The sequence below is a fragment of the Haplochromis burtoni genome, unplaced genomic scaffold, assembly GCF_018398535.1.
Source record: "Haplochromis burtoni strain Fernald_Lab_line unplaced genomic scaffold, NCSU_Asbu1 Contig_182, whole genome shotgun sequence".
Taxonomy (NCBI): domain Eukaryota; kingdom Metazoa; phylum Chordata; class Actinopteri; order Cichliformes; family Cichlidae; genus Haplochromis; species Haplochromis burtoni.
The window spans coordinates 309,838-329,838 of NW_024582543.1; the positions used below are offsets into that span (position 1 = coordinate 309,838).

General features: G+C 42.0%; 3 protein-coding genes across 6 annotated transcripts in view; all 3 read right to left on the minus strand.

Moving 5' to 3' along the window:
- LOC102289724 (inositol polyphosphate 5-phosphatase K) overlaps nucleotides 1-1,628 on the minus strand; it is a 13,131-nt gene extending 11,503 nt beyond the window's left edge. The window contains exons 1-2 of the mRNA XM_005934608.3: nucleotides 1,356-1,628; nucleotides 1,028-1,256 (exon numbers count right to left, since the gene is read on the minus strand). The gene's annotated coding sequence lies outside the window, so the exon portion shown is untranslated. The remainder of the gene's footprint in view (nucleotides 1-1,027; nucleotides 1,257-1,355) is intronic.
- An 85-nt stretch (nucleotides 1,629-1,713) lies between these two features.
- Nucleotides 1,714-8,316, minus strand: smtna (smoothelin a). The gene is made up of 8 exons (XM_042225797.1): nucleotides 7,619-8,316; nucleotides 6,991-7,093; nucleotides 5,459-5,534; nucleotides 5,215-5,343; nucleotides 5,067-5,124; nucleotides 4,779-4,884; nucleotides 4,501-4,652; nucleotides 1,714-4,373 (listed from the first exon to the last, which is right to left on the minus strand). Exons 2-8 carry the CDS (start codon nucleotides 7,072-7,074, stop codon nucleotides 4,226-4,228), a joined length of 753 nt encoding a protein of 250 aa, XP_042081731.1. The 5' UTR covers nucleotides 7,075-7,093; nucleotides 7,619-8,316; the 3' UTR covers nucleotides 1,714-4,225.
- A 2,355-nt stretch (nucleotides 8,317-10,671) lies between these two features.
- On the minus strand, nucleotides 10,672-18,956 carry slc35e4 (solute carrier family 35 member E4). Of its 4 annotated transcripts, none has more exons than XM_005934614.3 (3): nucleotides 17,879-18,676; nucleotides 17,153-17,769; nucleotides 10,672-14,353 (listed from the first exon to the last, which is right to left on the minus strand). In XM_005934614.3, exons 2-3 carry the CDS (start codon nucleotides 17,748-17,750, stop codon nucleotides 13,815-13,817), a joined length of 1,137 nt encoding a protein of 378 aa, XP_005934676.1. In that variant the 5' UTR covers nucleotides 17,751-17,769; nucleotides 17,879-18,676; the 3' UTR covers nucleotides 10,672-13,814. The 4 variants fall into 4 exon arrangements, with proteins under 4 accessions (XP_005934676.1, XP_005934673.1, XP_042081709.1 ...); XM_005934611.3 differs by having other exon boundaries at nucleotides 10,673-14,353; nucleotides 17,875-18,676; XM_005934610.3 differs by lacking the exon at nucleotides 17,879-18,676 and adding an exon at nucleotides 18,684-18,956 and having other exon boundaries at nucleotides 10,674-14,353.
- Nucleotides 18,957-20,001: the final 1,045 nt, after the last annotated feature.

The window sequence follows — 20,001 nt, forward strand, 5'->3', positions numbered from 1 at the left end:
ATATATATGAGCCCATCTCTGGTGAGTGGACACATATAGGCTGATTTACTCTCCTGCACTCCACTCCTTTGTTTCTGCCTGGATGTTGATGCTTAACAAGTTGACAGTTTGTGCCTTTTCTTTGGAGTAAAGTAAATGCACACCTCTTATCTTTTCACAGATTCACTAATAGATCCACATTCAAAACTTCCTGCACATTTTATACAATCATTTTTTTCTTGGCTATGTTATTGAGACTTACCGAAAATAACAAATGACACAAACTTAAGGTTATTTAATAAACTAACAACATTTTTAATGTCCTAACATTAAACCTCATCCTCATCATTTCTTTCTGTGCTCCGGCAAATTATCAGAAGTCAAGCTTTGCAGCTTCTGACTGACATCAAAACAGGGTGTGTGTTCGTGGGCTCAGTGGGATTAATTACATTTAGGAGAAAAGATCCAGTGTTGTGAGCTTTGGATATTGCAGGGATAAATAATATTTCCAGAGTAAAAGAATGAAGCATTGCTGCAAAAAAAAAAGATTTTAGAAGCATTTTCTCTGATTTTATTTATGGAGTCAAATGTGTTCAACCCTAAAATCTACACCTGTGGTTACATGAAAGAGGATGCCTGACATAAGAAGGACAGGTGCCTCCCTCCATTTTGTTTAAAGTCCTTCCACTCATAAATTATACACCTCTGTTAATAATGAATGACGTTCAAATGAGGACATCTTTGTAACTGAGAAATTCACGTGATCACAGCAATAACCCGTGAAACAGAGCTGTGAGTAATAGCGATCACACAGGTTTGAAGTCAAGAGGAAACTTTTGGAGCTTAAAATCCGGTGCCGGTGGGCCTTTCACATATGCACCCCCCATGAGGCTGCAAGTCTGAATGACAGCTCCGTTTTAAACAAAGGTAAGAGACTTATAGAAAACAACAACAACAGAAAACGCAGTTTTACAGGTGCAACCAAGACAAACACAAAGACAGCGGCTGTTTCTCCCCTCACACTGACGCTGTGAGGGGAGAAAATTACCTTTCATGCGTTGTTATATTTCCAAGGTGAACGAAAAGGTGAGCTCACACATTCATCAGTCCTCTTCTTCTTCTTTTCTTTTTCTCGCACACTTATGAACGTGAGCTGGCTGTTACAGAGTAAAATCGATGATGTCCGGAGACAGTCTCGTCCGGTCTGCAGGGCTGATGCGACCCGTCGGTACCGTGGAACGTCTTGTCACGGTGCAGCCTGCGCCGCCGCCGCCGGGCTGTCAGGACAGAAAACGGTCACGGTTGATGCGCCCGGACTCTTGCATGTTGATGCCTGTGCCGTGATACAGCAGCTGATTATACCTCATCCTACTTACTATCGCTGCCTCTGGCTACCTCGCGCAGTTCGCCGGTGCAGCTGTGCACTTTGTAGTCAGCATCCCGCCTGCACCTCCTGCACAGCAGTCTTACACCGACCCAGCGCCTCTCTTTCCCTCTCTGTCTTCCCAGCACACAACCTCTCCTTCTCTCTCTCCATCACACATACACCCTAGATAAAAGCATGAACACCAGGGGGTGGGCAGAGCAGGACAGGCAAAACAAAATTCAGCTGCCAAAGTGCAGCCGGCCAGAAATAACTGAGCATCTGTCCTATCACTGACGCATTAATCTGACATTAGTGCGTCACTGATAGCACGAATTGATCCATATGTCAATATTTAAATTTCACTTTGGGCACTGGCAGCTGGTAATATTATGTAATATTATGTACATCACAACAATCCATTAAACGAACAAAATAATAAGCGTTAACTGATGGTGTTTATGCCGAGCTTTTTTGTCGAGCCTATCAAGAAACAGAATTTTGATGTATAATGTTTGTGACTTTGCATTTTTTTTACGTTTGTATTATATTCCTTAATACACACAAGCTTGCGCAGTAAACAACTGCAAAAAGCAACCGTGTCTCAACAGAAAACATATTACCTCAAAAGTACTGTTATTACTGTTTGGGCCAGTAGTAGGGCCAGTCTATACAGTGACAATGCATTCAAACCAAACTGACTACATACAACATTTTCTCTAAAAGAGCATTTAATAAAGCCTTTAATTTTGATTCTTTGCATGGTATGAAAATTACTCTACAGATTGTGCTGGACTGCATTTAAATGCACATCAGAAAAACTCTTGTGAACATACAAGAGATTCCAGAAAATAAAGTGTGAGGCATCATAAGAAACATAACAGCAAGAAAAAGGGAACATTTGTGATCAGGAGTTTACATCCACTCAGCATGAGCATGAATGTCATGGTAATTTGGGGCTTTTAATGATTTCTTTGTACTGTTCTTTTTCCTGGATGGAAAAAGACTCTAAAAATCAAGAATTGGGTGCACAAGTTTGACTTAATTTTATATTTTTTCTGATCCACACAGATTCAAATATATACCCCACTAATATTTCGTACAGGGATTCTCAGCAAGCTGCTAAGCTTAAGCTTAACAAGCTTCTGCCACAGTTCTGGCTGGATATTTCATCACTCTTCTTGGCAGAACTGGTAGAGTTCATTTACATTAGTTGGTTTCCTTGACTGGACCCGGCTTTTAAGCATAGTCGACAAATTTTCAATAGGGTTGAGATCAGGGCTGTGGGAAAGTCGCTCCAGAAGCTTAGTATAAGCCTGCGTTATCCATTCAAAAACCTGTTTTGATGTGTTTGGGATCACTGTGCTGTTGGAACCATCAACTGTTCAATGATCCACCTGCTGATTTGAGGTGAAGGTGAAATATTTGGAGGTTGTTCTTCTCCTTCAATATTCCATCCACTTTGTGCAACGTACCAGTACGACTGGCAGCAGAACAGCCTCAGAGCATTATGCTAACACCACCATGCTTAAAAGCTGGTAAGTGTGGAAGCTTTACCTTTACTCCAAACACACCCATTGTCACTGTAGTCAAATAGCTCTATCTCGGTCTTGTCTGATAATACATTTTTTTCTTCATAAGGCATTTGCCTTGTCCATGTGGGGATCTGCAGACTTCAGTCAAGCTTGAAGGTGTTGATTTTGGAGCAGGGGCTTCTGTCTTGGTCAGCATCCTCTATCTCCATGGCGATGTAAAACACCCTTCAGTGTGGATAGTGATGCTGGTTTTCTCAGCAGTTTCCAGTTTATGGCTTGGCAGGCAGGCTGAGCCTCAGAGGTTCCTGGATTGTTCCTGAAAATGCTGACCAACTTCCTCTCATCTTCTTCCAGATCTATGCAAAGTGGTGACATATCAGAATAACTCATATTTGTATACAGTTGTTTGAACTGATGATCTTGGAACCTGCAGTTGCTTAGAAATGGCTCAGAAAAACCTTCCTAACTTGTGCAAATTGGCAATTCTCCATCTTTAGACTTTCTCAATATTCTGAGTATTGATCCTATCAAATAAATCCTTTATGCTGCCAGACAAACTACCAGTCGTAGTCAATCATGATCACTAATGAGAAATTAACAGGCCTTGGACTTGTCAAGTTTAAAGACATTGTTGATCATGTGTGGCTTAGGGACAATCCAGAATAAATTCAAACTTGTGTACCCAATTCTGTTTTTTGAAGTTTGTAAAGATGTAGGCTGTACAATCATTCCCTTTCATGGCCCTAATGTATATATATTAAGTTCTGATCACAATTTTTAAAGGTGAGATAGTCAGAGTCGCAGACAGCCCACGTCTTTTAAACTCCACGCCCCATGTCAAGGCAAATTGTAAGCTGTTCATTAAAGTATCCAGCACACCACCAGCTGCTGGAGAAAATGGCATCAGGGAAATGCTTTAGTACCATTTTTATCAATATAACAGTAGGGGGTACAACGCATATAATGGAACTAATATTTATTAAATGGATCTGTAGTGCTTACACTCTCTGGCCCTTAACAGCATCATCATAAAAGTTGTTCCCAGAATCTCCCTGTGACTGTGGGATTAATACACATGTGTAATCTCACTGGAATGTACTGATCCAAAGCGCCAGCTGTCCACTGAGAGCACAGACACCCACAAGCCCCTGCTAACACACACAAACCAATATGAATACTACACATTTGGCACATTCAAGTGATACATGAGCCAGATGTGATCGGAGGCGAGATGTAAATATTTAGTTGAAAAAAAGCACACAACATTGTCCCTTTTGACATCAGCTTGCTGTAATGTGTGTAATATTTGTAAAAACTGTAATCACAGCAACTCCCGAAGTTTCTGAGTCTATGGCCGCTTCTTGGTTTTAACCAGGCCTTTTTCCACCAGACAGCGGTAAAACTCCTGGATATATGTGTACACGCATTTCCAGTCGGGCTCGTTCATCCGGACTAAGTCATCGGCATCCAGCAGAGGGGGGCAGCCTGCCAACCTCCTGCAGAAAGTGCAAATGTCAGTGAAAAATGACTTGAGAGAAACAATGTAAGTGTAAAGTTACTTTGTTATTTATAATTCAAAGCTCGAGTTTTTGCAGATAGGACATATAAGGAAGGAGAGCTCACTCCGCAGTGTTGAAAGCCAGCTGGAAGTTTTCCTTGGGCTTGTTGGGGTTGAGGATGGAGTACTCGAAAGCGTCAGGGAAGAAGCGGTGCACCAGGGCGCAAAAGGCAATGCCGTCTTTCCAGCTGGAGGAGAAGTTCTGAATGTCCACCCCCTGTTTCATACCAGAGCGGGATAAGTTTAGAGGGAAAAGTGGCAGCAAGAGGGACATAAGAGTCAGGGCTATGTGTAGCTCCACGGGGCAATAATTCATAGACAGAGTGAGGTAGGGCATATTTACCTCATATGGCTCTGTTTTGGCCCTGCACCAGTCCAGAAGCATCTGTTTGACATTCTTAGCGTTGGGTGCCGCAGCAGGAGGAGCAGCAGCAGCAGAACTGGCCTTGCTGAGGAGAGGAAACAAAGACACAAAAGTATGGGTCACCTCATCTTTTCACATGGCAAATGCTTTGAGCATTTTCCCGCTCATTGAGATGAAGCATCATGTCTATATCAAAGAAGCAGATGATTGTTCTTTAACCCCCTTTTTGCAAAAATGTTCACCTACACCGCCTCGCATGTGACTCACCTGCCTCCTGTCCTGTTAAAGGGAGTAGCTGCTGATGGAGATGGCTGGCTGCTTGGTTCTAAAATGATGAAGAGAATTAAAGTGTAAAAATTATTAAAACTGAAGTGCAGGATGATGCATTAACAAACATTAGGGGGTTCACAGTTACTGTTTATTGGCGGCTGCTGGTTCATGGATGCCCTTCCTATGCTAACGGTCCCGCCTGTCGTTCCCGCTTTGCTCAGACCTTGCTGTCTTAGGTTTTGCTGCCTTAACCCTCGCTCCTGCTCCCGTTTTTCTGATGATAGGCAATTTAAAGAAAGAAAAAGGAAAGCAAAGCACCAAATGAGTCATGATTATAGCACTTCCCCTCACTATTTGACAGAGCTGTCAAAGTTTTCCTGAGATTTCACCTCTTTTTTTCTTCAGGAGATCCCTTAATGCAGAACGGATCATCCGTCTCTCTTCAAAATCTGAGGTGTTGTCGAGCTAAAACGATAATTACAGGTAAAGAAACAATATAAAGAAAAAATATTATAAACCACCTTGTAATCCGGTCTTTCAGAATATTTTTATATGACTGCAGGCATGTCTTGTAAATCTAGGCAAAACTGAGGTTACTTGGTCCTAAGTAATGCCATTACTTTGGCTTCCAGTAACACTGTGAGGAATCTTGGAGTAGTTTTTCTGAACAGGATATGTATTCAGCGCGCACATTAAACAAACATGTAGGACTGCTTTTTGTCATCTGTGCAATAATCCAGAGCGATGCTGAAAAACTAGCCCACACATTTGTTACCTCTCAGCTGGACTACTGTGATTCATTATTATCAGACTGTTTTGAAAGCTCCTTAAAAAGCCTTCAATTAATCCAAAGTGTTGCAGTTATTCTCTCAGGAGAGAGAGGGAGATCATATTTAATATTTTGCCCATATTAGCTTCTCATCATTAGCCCAGATTTAAACCAGAAATAAAAGAACTACTAAAAGAATTATTGAACTGAATTTAAAACCATTCTCCGCACATATAAGTGTTTTTGTGGTTCCCAAAAAAGATCATTGTTATGTCAACTGGTAACATGTGATTTAATTAAATTAAGTTAACAACTCAGATCAACCCAACAGATTTAAGTTACAGTTTAAGTTTAAGTTATACAATAAGTGAAACTTAGCATTGTCACTTAACATAAAAAAAACAAAACAAAAAAAAGAAACAAGTTAACAAAACAGGTTTTGATTTCAACTTGAATTGAAAGTTGATAGAAATCCCCCCAAAATGTACTAAACTAAAGCAGAAAACTGAGTGAGAATCATTTAAAACATTGCATTACATCAAATACAGTGTAGAGTTTCTAAAAGTAGAGTGGAAGGCAGAGACTTCAGCTATCAGGCCCCTCGCCTGTGGAACCAGCTCCCAGTTTGGATTCAGGAGACAGACACCTTTTCTAGTTTTAAGATGAGGATCACAACAAGCTTATAATGGCAAGCTGGATCAGGTGATCCTTAATTATGTCATAGTTATGCTGCTATAGCCTCAGGATGTTGACTTCCCATGATGAGCACTGAGCGTTTCTTTTCCGCTCACCCGTTTTCATTCTCCTTGTGTTTATTCGCCACTGCTTTATGTCATTAAAATTGACCTTCTCGTTCCCATAGTTTGTGTTTTGTCCTGTCTCCCTTTCCTTTCCTTTCCTTTCAACACCCAGCTGGTCATGTCTCTTTGATACTGTAAGACATTTATCTTATAATGTAAAGCATCTCGAGGTGACTGTTGTTGTGATTTGGTGCTGTATCAATAAAACTGAATTTAAATGTCAGAAATTACACAGTTTAGAACACACAGGATGGCAAAATGGAAACGAAACAACAATTATCTCACTGCTTTTTCTTTGCATAGATGTGATATGGATAATTTGATTGGCTGAAGCCACCTATAACTCACTCACCATCTTGTTGAGAACATCTTCATCCTCAATAGCAGCCAGTTCTTCGCTGGTTAGCGATGATTTGCCATCAGTTTTTGACTCCATGTCTGACAGGTGAACCTGGCTGTATGATAACAGAGCTGTCCTAACACATACTGACATAATTCTTGACTTTCTGGGTTTTTTAGTTTGTTGTTTTTTTAGCAACAACTTCGCCTTAATAATCCACAGTTAATCACTGACACAGGATTAAAAATACTTGAATTATTTCTGACCAACCAGGCCAGATAGTTCTCACTGTTTACAGTAAAAATAAAGCACAGGTTTTACAGATAGATCTGAAGAATTCATCTGCATGCAGTCAGTAATTTTAATACAAACTACTCTGTGAGTCTTTGCCGACACAGAAGGACGTCTCAGTTTATCGCAGCAGATGCCTGACTACGGCACAGAGGCGGGAAAAACACGTACAAATATAGTAATGTAGCAAGCATTACTAAAAGAATCTGATAACAGCATGCAACTATGTGCTGAGACACTGGAAAAATCTAGTACTCATTGACACAACATGGGAAGCACAAAGAAACAAGACTGAAAATTAGAGACTCAGATTAGGGGTTGGCAGCTGCTGAGGTTTGGTGTGACTCACCTGTTTCAGGGTGCGTTTTGTGGTGATCTTTAGGAGTCAGCACGCCTTGCTCCTCTCCCTGCTCCTCCTTTAAAGTTCTCTGGGGAGCTGTGGGAGCTCAGCCCTGCATCACACCTCACACTGCAGCGCTTCGTAAGGATGCATGTTTGGAGAGAGAGTGCAGATTGCTTACACGAACCACCCAAAAAGGGATGAAAGAGGAGGAGGAGAAGAAGAAAGAAACACATCAGGTCCTGGTTCATCCATCTCTGTCACCTTCAGAAGAGTCCCTCCTCCTCTTGTTAGTGGATTCTGGATGATGCCATGTGAAAATTTTTAGCTCATAACCTCATATAAACTTTGACCGTGGCTCTACTGGAGTGCTCCAGACGAATCATCGGGGTGGAAAATAAGGAGTTAACAGTGGCAAAAAAAAGTGAGGAGCACTGCCTTATTGAGGCAAAAGTATGACCACTGGACTTTGTTTACAGAAGTCAGAATGTCTGTAAAGGAGGACGGAGTGCAGACACACAGAGACGGATACAAACAAGCGTCTGGGAGAAAACAGCTTAAAAAATATGCTCAACTTCAGCTGTGACTCTGTTAAGTGTTTGAAAAGTTTTAGAGCCTAAGATATGGTGCCATTAAATCACAAAGCACACAAAGTGCTCCATCCAGTGGTGAGCATGCATAACTGCTTCAAAATGTCCTCGAAGTGAGAAAGCACCAACATGAGGTGGCTCAGGCCTTATTTCCCCAGCAGAGATTTTTCAAGCTGCAGGAAAAGCTGGGTATTGCTAAAGTTATACAAACTGATTCAAAGTTTTCAAATCTTATAATCAGTGGATCTTGAATCAGAAATGAAAATTAGTTCCAACTCTATTCTATCTAAAGAGCTTGGAAAGAAAAGCGTCTGGACTTCTTTGAGTTGCTTGAAGACGTTTCACCTCTCATCCGAGAAGCTTCTTCAGTTCTAAGGGTCAAATGGTGGAGAGTCCCAGATTTAAACCCAGTGGGACTTTCCCAACCAAAGAAGGACAAAGGACCCACTGATGATCCTCTACCTAATCACATGAGCCATGAGCCATGAGCCAAGGAGGTACTGGTCCGTGTGTGTGGGCTTCCGGTAAACTGAGGTTGAAGTTTACCGTTTACCATTTGTCTTCTCCTTCTCCAGCTCCTTGGAAGACAGGACCAACTTCACACCCGATCAGATTTGCACACTGTTACCCTCTGCCTCACCACTACATATTTCAAATACAACAAGGGTTTCTACAGACAAAAACATGGCTGTCACCTATTGTAGCCAACCTTTACATGGAGGAAGTGGAAAGAAAGGCTCTTGGCTCTTTTCAAAGGGAGAGTACCCAGCCACTGGTACAGATATGTAGACGACACCTGGGTCAAAATCAAGACACAAGAAGTGGAATCCTTCACTGCGCACATTAACGCTGTGGATAAAACATCAAGTTCACCAGGGAAGACACAAAGGACAACTGTTTGCCTTTCCTGGACTGCGCTGTGCACATTGAAGAGAACGGCAAACTCAACATCGAAGTTTACCGGAAGCCCACACACACGGACCAGTACCTCCTCTTTGACTCCCATCACCCTCTGGAACACAAACTTGGAGTAATTAGGACCCTACACCACCGGGCAGAACATGTTCCCTCTAAGCCTGAAGGAAAAAAGAAGGAACACACACATGTAAAGGAAGCACTCAAAACGTGCGGCTATCCTAAATGGGCGTTCTTAAAGTCAGCAAAGAGGCACAGAAAAGAAGACCAGACACCAGCGAGGGAGGATAAGAAAGACAGACGCAACAACATTGTCATCCCCTATGTAGCCGGTGTATCAGAGAAACTCAGGAGAGTTTTCTCCAAGCATGACATCCCAGTGTATTTCAGACCCAGCAACACGCTCAGACAGAAACTGGTTCACCCAAAAGACAAAACCCAACACAAACAACAATGTGTATCTTCATGCACGAAATGCCCAGACCTCTACATCGGAGAGACCAAACAGCCACTTCACAAGCGATGGCACAACACAGAAGAGCCACCTCCACAGGACAAGACTCAGCAGTCCATCTGCATCTTAAGGACTAAAGGTCACTCTTTCGAGGATGCCAATGTTCACATTTTGGACAGAGAGGACAGATGGTTTGAAAGAGGAGTGAAAGAAGCCATTCTATGTCCACTGTGAGCGACCATCTTTGAACAGAGGCGGTGGTTTACGACACCAACTCTCTGCCATCTATAATCCAGTTTTGAGATCCCTTCCCAGACGCCTTAACGCCCACTCACATCCTGGGCCATCTGACCTCAGGAAATCACATGATAGGGTGGGGCCAGGTTTCACAATGAGCTCACCCGAAACCCTGGCTGATTGTGACCCACACCCGCTTTCACACCTTGGCTCATGTGATTAGGTAGAGGATCATCAGGGGGTCCTTTGTCCCTCTTTGGGGGGAAACTCCCACTGAGGTTTAAATCTGGGACTCTCCACCATTTGACCTTAGAACTGAAGAAGCTTCTCGGATGAGAGGTGAAACGTCTTCAAGCAACTTCAAAGAAGTCCAGACGCTTTTCTTTGCAAGCTCCTTAGACTACGATGACCTGGATGACTGAAAGCCTTCACAGACTCTATTTTATCTGTTACTCATTTCCCAATCAGTGAACTGCACATATGTGAAAGTTTCTGAGGACCTTAATGATACTCACCCCCCACTTTGTTAGGTGCATCTCTTTAGCTGCTTATCAATGCAAATATCTAATCAGCCAATCACGTGATAGCAGTCCAGTGTCTTTAGACATGATGAAGACGACCTGCTGAAGTTCAAACCGAGCTTCAGAATCAGGAAGAAGGACGATAAAAGTTGATATAAGAACATTGTTGGTGGCAGACAGACTAGTCTGAGTATTTCAGAAACTGCTGATCTGCTGGGATTTTCCCATAAATCCATCTCTAGGGTTTACAGAGAACAGTCCAAAAAAAGTAGAAAATATTCAGCGAGTGGCTGTTCTTGGGCAAAAATGCCTTGTGGGTGCCAGAGGAGGAGGGGGAATGGGCAGACTGTTTGAGCTGATAAGAAGGCAACTGTAACAAAAATAACCACTTGTTACAGCCAAGGTATGCAGCAAGGCACCTGTGACTACACATGACATATCAGATCTTTTATCAGATGGGCTACAACAGCAGAAGACCAAACAGGCTGCTACTACTGTGAGCTAAGAACAGGATACTGATGCCACGGCCTCGTCAAACATGGACAACAGCAAATATGGAAAGCGTTGTCTGGTCTGATGAGTCGTGGTTTTGTGTAAACAACATGAAAGCATAGATCTATCCTGACTTGTTTTAATGGTTCAGGCTGCTGCTGCTACTGGTATAACGTTGTGGTGGACATTTTCTTGGCACATTTTGAGCCACTTCGCACCAACAACACAGCCTACCTGTGTATGGCTGATCACGGCCATCCCCTCATTCACATCATGGATGTTTAGATGACAAACCTGCAGTAACTCTGTTGACTGTCATATCGATAGGAACTAAAATCTCAGAGGAATGTTTACAGCACCTTGTTGAATCTATATCATGAAGAATTAATGCAGTTCTGAAAGGAAAAGGGAGTCTAACACAGTACTAGCAAGGTGTGGCTAATAAAGTATCCAATAAATGTATTTACAATAGTTAAAAATGCTAATGTCTTCTAAGATGTGTGTTAAGAATTCAGTTTAAACTCAGTTACCCAACCTAAGCATATAATTACATCAATTACAAAGGATGTGGTTGGTCTCTCTAACCCCAAAACAGGAAGGTGGTGTTGAATTCATTTCAGATATGAATGCAGTTTCAAGAACAAGGCAATTCAGAAATGAGGTGTTTGGTTTTGTTATTTTATTATACCAGTCCATTTTTTCTTTTCATACATTTGCAGGTCACGTGTACATGGATGAGCCGTATCTTTGCCCGTAAACAAGAAAAACACCTACAGCATTCATCAAAACTGCATTCTCATCTACAGTATGTCCAAATAAGGCATGAGGCAGACATTTCATTCCTGAACCAGTATAGTTTCAACCAGTCATATGACTATAAAATACATAATAAAATAAAATAACTATTTACATCCAACTAACTTTGCAAACAATCAAACACAGTATGCACACAGGAACTGTAGGCTTTTTCTTTTTTAAGCGGCGTCTTCGTACCGTGTCAATGCAACAATTGCATTGTTTTTTTATCTTCTCCAGACTCATAATCTTCTCAAACATGACAAGAACAAGTAGCCAAACCTGCCAAACAGAGCTGAGACTGTGAAATTAGATCATAAACCTGCAAACCAACTACAGCTTACCGATTATTAAATTGTCAAAATGTATATATGAACTATTTTATCTGTGATCGATCTCCCTCGCTGTGGTTTCTTTATGACTATTGAAAAGCTGCTTGATCTCAGTCCTATGAACGCAAGGGGGCATAAGTCCTGTTTAAGAGTTGAGGTATTCAGTACAGTAGCCTAAAACCAGTGAAATGATCTGTTGAACATCACTTTTAAATGTGAGTGGTGTTATTAAGAAATATAAAACCAGTAAAACCATACACACTGCAAAAGAAATTAAATGCAACCATTTTCAACTAATCATGGAATTATAAAAGCATCTTACACGTTTTGAGTAATTTTCATGAATGACATCCTTGAAATGTTATTCAGCTGAATCAACATGCGGCGTTGTTTGCTGTTATTCTTACGGTGAAACATGCTGAAAAAACTGGTGTGTCATACTGAGCCTTTTTCCACGCAGAGCTTTGTTGTTTTCATCTTTTGAGAGCTCACACTGTACGTGAGCATTGGTCGTATCTGGTCACTGACAGAACAGGTTTCACAAGACCAAAAAAAAAAAAAGCTTTAAAGTAAACATTTGGCATACCGTGCATGTAGGAAGGTGTGCAACAAGCATCCGAGGACATTTTGGATGCTTTCTGGAGCAAAAGCATGCAAGCATCTGCTTTAACACACTCAGACTTTACATGTACACAGCTGCAAGACACTTGAGGACCAAATTCCACAGCATTAAACCCCCTCTGATTATTGCTAAGGCCCTAAAAAATAAATATTTTCTTTCATATAAATATCAGAGGGGGGCTAAAATATGTCATAATAAGATGCTTTTTAAATACTGAGAGTGAAAACGGAACACTTTTTAAAATAAGTCAGTTTCTCTAAGACGTGCTGGCTTAACAAAGGTTAGGATTTAAGAAGCGACCTTAAAGTACATCTAAAGTCTTTTTTTTTTCCCCTCCTCAGGTCTTCCAGAGGGAAAAGCCAGCTAAGGTTGAGTGACACTCCTTAGAGACCTTGTGAACCTAATTATCAGTGCGCCGTTGTAAAAGTTGGAAATAATTGGACTAGCTCTACAGAGACCGTCTTTCCAGGTTGGAGCGAGAACAAAATTTAGGCCTGAAGTGGAAAGCCACACTGACATTCCTATAGTAGGACGAAACACAGCCTCTTATTAAAAATGTGCTTCAGGAGAGGAAATGTTATGTGGCATTGCACAGAAGTGTCAGCTCTATCCATACTCGTAACTTACCAACACTCACAACAGCAGTGCCTTTGCCTTTATTTAACAAGCTACCCACATTACATGTCTACATAAAAAAGCTGCCAAAAACACCCAGTCCCTTACCACAATAGGGCCGGGAGAGTGTCAGGTAACAGTACCATAAATATAGCTTTTTATTACAAATTGTGCCCGCTCAGATCTGAGGCCCCCCCCCCAATCTATGAGGCTTTACTGTAGCGGATAATATCCACAACAGACACCCAAAACGTTGATTAAAGCCCTCTGGATACGAGAACATTTTCACAGTGGAGTAGTAAGAGTGACAGTGTGAATACCTGATGAGGTATCAAAGAGTTCAGTGTGCTCATGCATGCATATACCGCTATAGGCTATATGTGACACAGATAAGGGCAAAAAAAAGTTACCTTCATTGTAAACCAAAGAAATATAAATAAATAATAATAATAATAGTACTACTAATGCAAAAAGGCAACTTTTCCTCTCTGCAGACTCCAGTTCTGTGTGAATTGGAGATAAATAAAGTGGCACAGTGAGGAAGTCAAAAAAAATTTAAAAAACATCTGTCACTGTTGGCGACACTATAGCTGTATAAAGTCACACACTAGTGTACGACTCCTCTTTTCTTTTCAGTCCATTTTGTCTTCCTGTTTTCTGTCTGCGCCCTGATGATGGGGATGATATGTTTTATCAGACGCACTAGCTTTAACCGAGTCTTCTCCACGTGCACTGTGAAAATCCACTCGTACGGAGCCTTTTGCTTTGGCCCTGCGTGCATCCAGGTAGCTAACGATAAATTCTGAGTTCTGATAGATGAGCATGCCAGACAACGTGAGCACTGCGCCGGCACAGCTCAGGGCCGACAGTTCGCTGCCGAAGAGCAGTTGAGACAACAGCAGGTTTCCCACCACGCTAAGGTTGCCGAGGATGTGCAGAGTGACCGCCGAGGTGAGCGTGATGACGCAGCAGCTGGCCAAGTTGTACATGACCGAGCCCAGGCAGCTGAGCAAGATGAAGACCCACAGGTGGCGGTCGTAATGAAGCGGCGACTCAAGCATGGCCCAGTTTTCCAAGGCGAGAGCAGCTATGGCCAAGATGCAGAAACTGGGAATGGACATCAGGTACAGCAGGAACACGGAGTTGATCTTTTCTTCCTGAAGTAAAATACCTATAAAAACAGACAAATGTACACAGCAGTTACAAACAGAACACACTACTTATTCCCATACAGAAAACAGAAAACTAAGCACTGCCCAGCTGTGTCAAAGTAAAGATACTGAGGCACAGCTACTGGTGTCACAAGCTAAAAAACATGACAGCAGTTCTTTCAATTTAATAGTCCCACACATGCTGTAAGTGCTGGAGATGCTGCACAATAACACCAACGTGGAGCTGCAGGTGCATCAACGGTCTGATGAGACTGGGGACGACAAACCCCCACCCCAGCACATAAAGAGTTTCGTATACAGAAAAGACATGTATACAAATGAAAGTACGCAGAGGCTTTGCAATAGAAAGAGGAAACACTTCAAGCTTATCTAGTCACATCAATGTCCTGATCTGTACTCATTTAGGGAGAATTAGTTTATCTGGTTTACTTTATATTTACATCTGTAATCTCTCTGTGACAGCTGCATCTGTTGTAACAGCAATCACACACACACACACACACACACACACACACACACACACACACACACCAAATGGCTATTACCCTTCAGTCTGTCAAAATGTAATAATGTGTGTTTTAGGCAAGCTGGAAAAGGAAGTCAACACTGAAGTGAAGTTCCTTTAACGACCACTTAAAGCAGTACATTCTCTCATGCCAAAAGTTGCTGAAAATTACAACACTAAACCACATGTTTACAGCCTGATATAACCAGATACATTGCATAGTTTTTATTTTCATAACATTGCAGACAGGTGATGATTATCTGCTGTGCCTCACTGAGCCGGAGGTTTTACACCATGCTTGTGCTGTTCCTACTTTTTGGAACATGTTTAAAAGTCTACTAATGTTTTGGTTTGCTATGAGGTGCAGAGCATCCCAGAAGCTTGTGCATCAGCTGTGGTAATTAATTAGTGCTTTATTAGTCTAATTAGCAAATATCTCTATCAGTGTGTTGCAGCAGAATGCTGTATGGACATAGCATGCTAACAGAGCCTGCTAGCACTAACTGACAGGTTAATGCTCCCCTCTCTCGTCCATATTTGGTCAGGTCTGGCTCACGTGACAGGGGCCAAATGCTAACCTAGAGCCTTTAAAATGAGTCCAGTGTGGTAGTTATGTCCAGCCTTTATATACAGTCTATGCAATTACCATGATGTGTGAGAGCAGCTGCAACAGGCAACAAACAAAAAAAAAAAAAAAAAAAAAAAAAAAAAAAAAAATCTGTATTACTGTAACATTCCCCATTACAAAAGATACTTTTGCTACGATTGAGACATATTTCCTAGCAAAAACACAGGGAGTACTTTCATAACAGCAGGTCCGTGTGATTTTATGTGCGTGTGTGTCCATCAAAAGGAGAGCGAAAAGCACGTCAGAAGCTCATTATGCAAATCTCCTTTTTGGGAAATTTGTGTAATACGCCATGATGTCATGGAAAATCAAACACATTACTGTTAAACAACAAAACAAAACTCTAAATGCTGAATGTTTTTTAAAAAAAAAATGCCCTAACAAAGTGTGTCAGAGTACAAAAATAAACTGCTGCAACAACATGCGTAAGAGGCTTAAAATAGCTTCTTGAAACATGAGACAACATCTGAGGGCATAAAATTTTAGCCATGATTAAAAATAAAATGTTCAGGACATCGTTTACATATTACATCCCAAAAGCAAAAGCAGGACCTACATTTTCCTTCCAACATTTAAACAAAGCAACAAGCAAAAAACATCTGCAATTTGTTAAGAAGGGATTTAAAGTGATGACCCCTGAGGTTATGAGCGTGCCTGTACCTCTGCTCCACCAGGAACAATGTGCAGCATTACATTCCTCTGAGCAACCTGCATGTCTGCTTCTGCAACAGACTAAAGACAGGGCCTCTCTTTATACGTGTGTTTAGAGACTCTTTTTGTCCCTCTCTGACAACCACATTCTTATGAAGACTGATGACGTTGCAGAAGCTAAGCTACTGATCTGTGGCGCAATCGGTTTGCAGCTTTAAAGCAATTTATGTAATGAAAGCTCCAGTGAGAGCTCAGAACATTAGGTGAATGAGTACACCGGACAAATGCAGCGAGGGCAAAAGTTAGTCCACATGACATCAATCTAAGAAAGGAATCTCTCGCATGTTTTTTTCAACTGAAAGCCATTCATTTTTACCTCATTTAGATAATCCAATCACGAACTTTAAAGGTCTCTTAAGAATCATTTAAGATTTAACAAAGTCAAGCAACAATCTGGTCTTTATTATTATTTTGGGGGCATTTTAGGTCTTTATAGCTAGATAGGAAAGTTAGAGAGTGAGGGACACACAGGACTGCAGAGAAGAACCTGACTGATTTGCAATTCAAAAACTTCTCAGTTTGTGGTGGATTTTCTGAAATGTTGAGTGTACAAAAAGCTTATTCAGTAAATCGAAACCTGAGCAGCAAATGTAAAGAAGATAAAATCATCTTCATAATGAAATTAAAGTTTATATTAGAAACCAAAATAAACATACAACAGATCAGCCAGCCACTGGGGCATACCACAAAAACATATGTGTTTATTTATCACGTTCCCCTAGCAACTGAAAAACCAGCCAATGTGCCAATCCGCCTTAATGCTAGGGTGCGTTTATGAACGGAGAAGTGAATCACCAAATTTCTAAGAAGTTCCAGGACCGCAGACGGCTGCAGTGTCTAAAATGCTCCCTGATGTCAATTGGGTTATTGTTTTCTTTAGCAACGGAACAAAACAACATGTCAGCTTCCCAGCATGGCAAAGCGGGACAGTGATGCAGAGAAAGTGGTACTCACTCTGCTGAATGGACTTGACTCCTCTCAGCATGGTTGCTGCGAACACAAAGAAGCAGCCAGTCTGATCGAACTGGACCTCTCCCATAATGCTGAAAGAGGCTCCCAGGCAGATGGGCATCATGGCTGTGTATTTGATGATGTGATGCTGCTTGCCTAGGATCAGTGTGGAGATGGCCAGGGTAAAAAGCGGGGTGGTAGTGTATATCATTTGTGCAAATGACAGCTGGACATAGTTCAGACCCATGTTTCCAAAGGCGATGCTGGCACAAAACGTCAGGCTCAACAGGAACACCTTACATTTTGCACTGGGGGTCAGGTCCTGCTCTTCGACCCCTCTGTGGCGGATCACCTGCAGCTTGATCAGGCCGTAATCCACCACTATGGCTGTCAGCATGTGCAGAGCTGACAGCAGCAGAGGGTACCTGAAGTTGTAAACGGCAAATATCCATTTGTTGAGACTGGAGATGGTGGTGCCGGTCACCAGCCAAACAATGACAGCTGACAGCAGATGGAGCATCTCTGCGGGTGGCCGCCTCCTCCTCCTCCCTGTCTCTTGCAGGGTCGCCTCGCATTTTGAGAAGCCATCGGCGCTGATCATGTTCTTATCATTGTCCTCTCTGCAAGGAAAACACATGTTCAGCTCGCACCTCTCATCTCAATCACAAATGGATGATAAAACCGGCTGAAAGCTGCGAAAATAACCGAGAGGCAGCTCTTTTTACCCACTCTGCGGTGTCAATGTTGCCCAGTAAAAAACAGAAGTGCGTTTTTCAGCACCGCCTATAGACACGTGTTTCTGTTTTACATGACGGGCTGATTGTGTAACACACCCCTGCGTTGGCAATATGACATTATCCAACAGTAAGACAGCCGGAGGAGAGGAGCTCGGGGCGGGCTGGAAAACCGTCCGCGCCTTCCAACACACGACGGGGAATGACTGGATTGGTTATTATTATCCCGACGTGTAGCAAAAGGACCGCAAGTGACGAGCCAGTGAGCTGTAAACACGATGAGGCATGCCGTGTGCCTGTCATTTAAAGCCAATAAGTATTAATCTACACATGAAATCAGGGGAAATATGTTTTTCCCGTTTATGCAGGCTACAAATAGCATCTTTTTCCCAGCTCTGGAGAAGCAGAGCGAGAACCTGACATCAGAAGCGACATATAACGCTAAGTGCAGCGCACTCTGACAACATTTCATTCATGGCCCTGAGCGCTTTAAATTTAACAGTTTTAGCCAAAACAGAGGGGTCGACAGCCTCACACAGTTTAACAGTAATGTGTCTGAAGTTATCTGACCTCTACTGTGGACTGGCACTTGACACCAGACGGCTAAATGCCATTATGCTCATGCTAACGCTAGCTAGTGACTCTAAACCGCAGTGTTAGCTAACAGCAGGTTGTTAGCTACAAGAATATTAAGGAAAAAAGGAAACACCCGTTTATCCTACAGGCTTTGCGACGAGTTAGAAACCAATTAGATACACCTCAGAGATACTTGATTAGAATAGGAGCTTCGCCGCTTTTACCTTGTTCTGACAGCATCCCCAAATCTCCGTCACTCGGTCACCAAACTGTCAGCCGAGCCGGGCGGGTGGTGTCATTGGACGGTTCACTTAAAGGGCAATGCTACTGTTTTTAACTGTGTTTGTGTAGTATGTCATAGACCGGGAGTGTCACGCTCATTTTTAGTTCATGAGCTCCGTCTAGCCCAGCCAGCTTAATCCTAAGTGGGTCAGATTGGTTAAGAACTGAGTAATTGAATAAAAATAGTACAGCCTAGGATTAAAAAAAAAACCTGTGCACGACAGTAGTGCAATAATAAGTAATATGTACTTTAACTAAACCAATCTTAAAAACCGGCTGAAGGTGTATAACAAAAATAATTGTGTAATCTTATGCCTGACAGGAGTGCTCACCAGTCACAGAAAGAAGAGTTGTTGTACAGTTTTATAGAGAACAGTAGGAATGATTCTCACACCTCTCTCACTCTCTGATACCTTGATAGATGGGTATCAGTTCTTTTTGAGTTATTACTCTCGCTATATATGCATATATATAAAGTACAAAGGATAAAATTGAATAGAGTTCCTGTTTGAAAAGCAAATGTGTTTGGCACAGCAGTGCATTCAGACCATGATTGTGCTTGCTGAAGGTGCCGGACAGGATAAGTTAATTAATAAATAACTACAAATTCTGACCTTACGCCTCAAAAATCTGATGCCACCATCTCAATGTTGCAGCAGAAATCAATACCTAACGAAATTTTTTCAGAGCTCTACTGTAAAGTTTGGTGATCCTGTATAAACTGTAGCTTTATTTTCCTGGCAAACAGGAGTGCCACCTTGTGTGCTCTTTTGCTTCTGTAGCCCATCTGCTCTAACATGTTGTACATTTAGAAATGCCCTTGGGTGCAGCAAGTGGTCATTTGACTTACTGCAGCCTTCCTTTCCCTTTGAAACAGCCTAGCCATTCCCCTCTGACCTCTGGAATTTAAAAGGCATTTTCACCCAGAGAACTGCTGCTCACTTTATATTTATCAGACCATTTTCTGTAAACCCCAGAGATGGCTGTGTGGGAAAGTCCCAGTAGATCAGCAGTTTCTCAAACACTCAGATCAGCTCAGACCAACAACCAGCCACATTCAGAGTCACTTAAAATGTCTTTCTTCCCCATTCTGATTCTTCACCGTGTCATCTTGACCATACATGCATTGAACTGCTGCCAGGGGCTTTAAACTTTAATGCACATGCAATTGCATGATAGTAGATACAGTGAGCATGGAAAAATGTTGAACACTGTTGCATCTGTCAATCACAGGCTGCCCATCATCTGGTTTGTAAAGGA